The sequence below is a fragment of the Cibotium barometz genome, chromosome 31 (assembly GCF_041138505.1).
Source record: "Cibotium barometz isolate CiBa-2024 chromosome 31, ASM4113850v1, whole genome shotgun sequence".
In the NCBI taxonomy this organism is placed as follows: domain Eukaryota; kingdom Viridiplantae; phylum Streptophyta; class Polypodiopsida; order Cyatheales; family Cibotiaceae; genus Cibotium; species Cibotium barometz.
Genome location: NC_141076.1, coordinates 1212250 through 1218249, shown reverse-complemented (window position 1 = coordinate 1218249; position 6000 = coordinate 1212250). Strand labels below are relative to the sequence as shown.

Genomic DNA, 6000 nt, shown 5'->3' with positions numbered 1-6000 from the left:
TAAACCCCAGAAGTAAACCTATCAAATGAGTTGCCTTGCAGGTTTGTATAGTATTGAAAGTACTTTAAGTGCTTCAAGTCTTGGTAAGGGCTCCTCTATACCTCAATCTTCATCCTCTAACTTGATAGGCTTGGCATCTGTATGTAGTTCTTAAGGATGTCAAATTATCTTAGAAGTATAAGTAACATAGTTTTATAGAATGTGCATGCTTCATTGTGAATAGATAAACTTTTTCAAATGCATGTACAGGAACCTTTTTCTCTTCAAAGAGCAATGGTGCTTAGCAACAACCACTAAACGTTTACGGAGATGTCATACCAAGATTGGAAACATGCTTGCTTGCTTCTTTCAAGTATGATTTCTAGTCTCTTTATTTCAACTATGTGAAGTTGTATCAATGGCAAAATGCAGCATCTTAAGGTTTAAATGTTATAGCACATATACACTATGAAATGCATATTATGATGGTTTAGAAAAGTCGTAGAAGGATAGCATATTTAAGTTTAAATTTTATAGCACATGTACATTATGAAATGCATGTTATGATGGTTTAGAAAAGTCGTAGAAGGATATGGTCCGCCTTCTTCAAGTAGCAAGAGGGACTGAGATTCTTCATTCTTGTATGAAGAGGATCATGCCGCCTAAAATTTTGAAATACCTGTTCAACTTGTAGCGAGGAGGATTCATGGCCGGTTCATTAAAAAATATTTCCCGAACCCTGAATTATGGGGTGCATGTTCAATGAAACAAAGACACGTTACATAAGCAAAATGCAATGCATGTGGAGAAATTGCCTCCGCCGGGGCGCACCACCAACATAGTAAAGTTTCATTGGCCAGACTCCTCCCAGCCTGTCAACAACCAACCCTGTAGACAAGGCACCACGAGTCTAAGGCTTAAGCACGTGTTTCTGTAGGCATGTGCTGTTGCTTTTGGTGCCATTACGCGTCCACTTGTTGTATATAAAAAGCTGCTATCCACGCCTTGGCGGTAGGCAGCTAATCCAAACACAACCACACCACAGAGAGAATTCTACTTCCTAATAGATATATTCACCATTCCGGCAAATTTCGTCCGTCCATAGCAGTTTTTTTTTTCCGTCCACTCTTCTGTCCTCACTCTTCGTCCACAAATCAACAGTTATAACAGCAGCATGTCCGGAGGAGCTGGAGAAACCCTACGTCATCTGTCGATGGGCGGCCTAGGCCAGCTTACAATCTTCTACTCGGGCAAGGTGAACGTATACGAGGATGTGCCGGCCGACAAGGTAATCAATCGTATTTTTATAACACACGTCATTAATTAGTAGAATGGACGGCGCATTGTTCTTAATGTGCCTACTAGTTTAGGCTAACATGAGAGCGCTCACCTGCAGGCAAATGCTATCATGCTGCTTCTCTCGAATGGCAACAACAGCAGTAGAAGTGGTTGCGATAATAGACCCAGCTCGTCGACTAAGCCCGCGCCGCAGGCGATGATCGACACAGAGCCCAGTAGTACAGCTAACAATGTCGGTGAGGTGCGATCTAGATCCTCCGCACCTCCTCCATACACGATCACACAAGTAGAAAGAAAGCAGCGGCTGCAGCAGCCTGTAATCAAGCGATCCCAAGCTGGTATGCATGCTTGACATGACTACTCTCTGATCTCTTCGCCTCTCTCTCCCTCTCTCCCTCTCTCCCTCTGTGTACTGTGTGTGTGTGTGTGTGTGTGTTGTTGGCCGCCTTCTGACCTTTCCGTGCGTAATACTGTTTGCAGAACTTCCATTCGCGAGGAAGGCATCGCTTGCCCGCTTTCTGGAGAAGCGAAAAGACAGGTATAATCAAATCCAATCCATTAATACGCCCGTCTGATCCTGATTTTGCTCCCATATTGTGTACTTCGGCCGGAGTCGGTTTGGGGTTTTTTTTTCTTTTTTTGGGGTTGGAAGAGCATTATTGATTCATGTGAGGTTCTGATTGATTTTGCAGAGTCGATGCAAAACTCAAAGAATCATCAACAGTCGAAGTTTCATGTAGCCCCCCCTGCTGCAAGAAGATCAAGCTCTTCTGAGGAGTCGCCGCCGACCGAGGACGACCCACACGTGGCCTGAAGTGATTCGCTTGACAAAAGGCCAACCTTCAAGGTCCACGATTTAAAGGCTCCCGAGTCCCGTCGTATCGGGACCGTTGAAGGGAACTCCAAAACAAACGCGTGGCTTTAAAAAGAAAATGTATAGTAAGCTCAGCTGTCTGCCTCCTTTGAAAATTGAGAGGCAACCCTTCTTCGACTTTGCGGCATGTGCCAAATTTTGGAGGGCTACAATGTTTTTCTTGGGGTACTCATCGAGTCCTCAACCATGGAGGGGCTTAACCACCATGAGCAATTCTTTTGTACACACTCAAATCTTTATTCATTTGTGTCAATTGGCTATATACCTTTGTGATAGTGAGCCTTCATAGCAAAATAAATTGAAATCTTAATGCCATGCCCCCACAAGGCTTGCTATCCCACACATATTCCTCATAGCGGCTCTTTCGTGTTTGGAGAACCCAAAGGGTGCAGTGTAGGACTCAGAATAAAATTTGTGTCGATCATGTCCTCAAATGTTGTTTGAATGTAAGAGGGCAGGAAGCAGAGGAGATGATAATAATACATGAAGCCACTGTTCGAGAGCCCTTTTTTAAGATCAAAGTGCATGCCTTCCCTGTTGTAGCTATGAACATAATCATCTTGAAAGTCAATAAGAAGAATGATGAGTTTAAAGAACTTGACAGTAGCTACAATGGATGGATTTGGAATTGCCTGCCTTTCATGGATAGTTGTAAGCATGAACTGTTGTCTTTGTTGATTCAATGTATCAAAGTTACTCTCCTCAAAGTAAGGAAAATTGAGATGATGCGGGAGTCCCGAACACACCTTTCATGGAACTCCCTAGCGGTGAACCTTTGTTTGACTGGCATGAATAGGGGGTCCACATGCAAGTGCCTTGTTTATATCTGCATATTCGTTGATGGCGAGAGGAAGGAAAATATCTAGGGTGGCTAGATACCAAAGTTGGCAATTGCAACTTAGCCATTATCATCATCATGTATTTCTTCATGGCCACCTCGTGACTCAACTGTATACTTGCACCACACCCATCGCTTGTAGGTGTCGGCGATCACAAATATGACTATTCTGATCTTGAGTAAGTCTGCCAGCCCCACGGGTTAGCTAGCCTAGAACCTTCACCCACATCGGACCACAAGGATTCTTGGTGCTCCATGTGCGCTAGCTCTCTTGCATCCAGCTTCTCTCACCAACTAGAGGGTACGGTACATGAGTGGGCGGGACCCTTTGGCATATGCATTGGCTTGGATTGGAGTGGTGGGGTCGACATGAGTTATTTGCAAGAGATCTTGTCGCATTAGATGAGGCTTCAAAAGTGGATTCCCTCTTATGATGATTTGCTTGTACTTCGGAGTAGGGAGATCAAGGATGGAGTCAATTGTAGAACCAACCACATCTTATTCATGTTGCGTAGTGTCTACTTCATCATCTGGCTTGCCATCCACGAGTGGTTCCTCTCACGGGCGAGAGTGTTAGTGAGAAAATCAAAGGACAAAACACGGGAGTCACTCTCAGTTAATGGAGTGCTAGTATCATCCGTATTTTTGTTATCATAAATAGTGGATAAGTAAGAGGTTATTGGATTAATAATTGGATAGGTGTTGTCATCCTCATCATCTTGTTTATCCCTATCCCCATCATGGGAAGGTGACAATGGTTTCTTTGTGATAAAGAAATCCTGTAAGATATGCAAATCTTCTTCCCTAGGGAATGAGGGATACTCAATGTGCACTTGGTCAAAGTCGTAGACTAATGTGGTCATTAAGTTTTGTAAGTGTGCACAAATGAGATCAAAAAGTCAAAGAATACCACATAGGGATGATATAGTTTTACTATTATGTTATAGTAGGTGTTGGTGGTGGGTGCACCAAGTTTCTACCCATCCGTATGTTAGCATCCAATTTAGGCTTTCTTCAATTCTAGGAAGGGGAGCTACAAAAGAATTGGTAATAATGGTTTCATGAGTTCTACCGAGGCTCCTCCCCCTTGCTAAAGTTAGTAGAGTGATTTACTTGTACTCGGGAGTAGGGAGATCAGGGATGGGGTCAATTGTAGAACCAACCACATCTGATTCATGTTGCGTAGTGTCTGCTTCATCATCTGGCTTGCCATCCACGAGTGGTTCCTCTCACGGGCGAGAGTGTTAGTGAGAAAATCAAAGGACAAAACACGGGAGTCACTCTCAGTTAATGGAGTGCTAGTATCATCCGTATTTTTGTTATCATAAATAGTGGATAAGTAAGAGGTTATTCGATTAATAATTGGATAGGTGTTGTCATCCTCATCATCTTGTTTATCCTTATCCCCATCATGGGAAGGTAACAATGGTTTCTTTGTGATAAAGAAATCATGTGAGATATGCAAATCTTCTTCCTTAGGGAATGAGGGATACTCAATGTGCACTTGTTCAAAGTCGTAGACTAATGTGGTCATTAAGTTTTGTAAGTGTGCACAAATGAGATCAAAAAGTCAAAGAACACCACATAGGGATGATATAGTTTTACTATTATGTTATAGTAGGTGTTGGTGGTGGGTGCACCAAGTTTCTACCCATCCGTATGTTAGCATCCAATTTAGGCTTTCTTCAATTCTAGGAAGGGGAGCTACAAAAGAATTGGTGATAATGGTTTCATGAGTTCTACCGAGGCTCCTCCCCCTTGCTAAAGTTAGTAGAGTGATTTACTTGTACTCGGGAGTAGGGATCAGGGATGGGGTCAATTGTAGAACCAACCACATCTGATTCATGTTGCGTAGTGTCTGCTTCATCCTCTAGCTTGCCATCCACACGTGGTTCCTCGCGCGCGAGTGTTAGTGTGAGAAAGTCAAAGGACAAAGCACACGAGTCACTCTCAGTTAATGGAGTGCTAGTATCATCCGTATTTTTGTTATCATAAATAGTGGATAAGTAAGAGGTTACTGGATTAATAATTGGATAGGTGTTGTCATCCGCATCATCTTGTTTATCCTTATCCCCATCATGGGAAGGTGACAATGGTTTCTTTGTGATAAAGAAATCATGTGAGATATGCAAATCTTCTTCCTTAGCGAATGAGGGATACTCAATGTGCACTTGTTCAAAGTCGTAGACTAATGTGGTCATTAAGTTTTGTAAGTGTGCACAAATGAGATCAAAAAGTCAAAGAGCACCACATAGGGATGATATAGTTTTACTATATGTTATAGTAGGTGTTGGTGGTGGGTGCACCAAGTTTCTACCCATCCGTATGTTAGCATCCAATTTAGGCTTTCTTCAATTCTAGGAAGGGGAGCTACAAAAGAATTGGTGATAATGGTTTCATGAGCTCTACCGAGGCTCCTCCCCCTTGCTAAAGTTAGTAGAGTGATTTACTTGTACTCGGGAGTAGGGAGATGAGGGATGGGGTCAATTTTAGAACCAACCACATCTGATTCATGTTGCGTAGTGTCTGCTTCATCCTCTAGCTTGCCATCCACAAGTGGTTCCTCGCGCGCGAGTGTTAGTGTGAGAAAGTGAAAGGACAAAGCACACGAGTCACTCTCAGTTAATGGAGTGCTAGTATCATCCGTATTTTTGTTATCATAAATAGTGGATAAGTAAGAGGTTACTGGATTAATAATTGGATAGGTGTTGTCATCCTCATCATCTTGTTTATCCTTATCCCCATCATGGGAAGGTGACAATGGTTTCTTTGTGATAAAGAGATCATGTGAGATATGCAAATCTTCTTCCTTAGGGAATGAGGGATACTTAATGTGCACTTGGTCAAAGTCATAGACTAATGTGGTCATTAAGTTTTGTAATTGTGCACAAATGAGATCAAAAAGTCAGAGAATACCATAAGGATGATATAGTTTTACTATTATGTTATAGAGTAGGTGTTGGTGGTGGGTGCCCCAATATTCTACCCAACTGTATGTTAGCATCCAATT

The 6000-nt window shown here is 42.5% G+C and overlaps 1 protein-coding gene across 1 annotated transcript; it reads left to right on the top strand.

The window, feature by feature from the left end:
• Positions 1–984: 984 nt before the first annotated feature.
• LOC147620374 (protein TIFY 10b-like) lies at positions 985–2412 on the top strand. Its single transcript, XM_086824622.1, has 4 exons — positions 985–1267; positions 1376–1616; positions 1759–1816; positions 1971–2412. Exons 1-4 carry the CDS (start codon positions 1154–1156, stop codon positions 2050–2052), a joined length of 495 nt encoding a protein of 164 aa, XP_086680748.1. The 5' UTR covers positions 985–1153; the 3' UTR covers positions 2053–2412.
• Positions 2413–6000: the final 3588 nt, after the last annotated feature.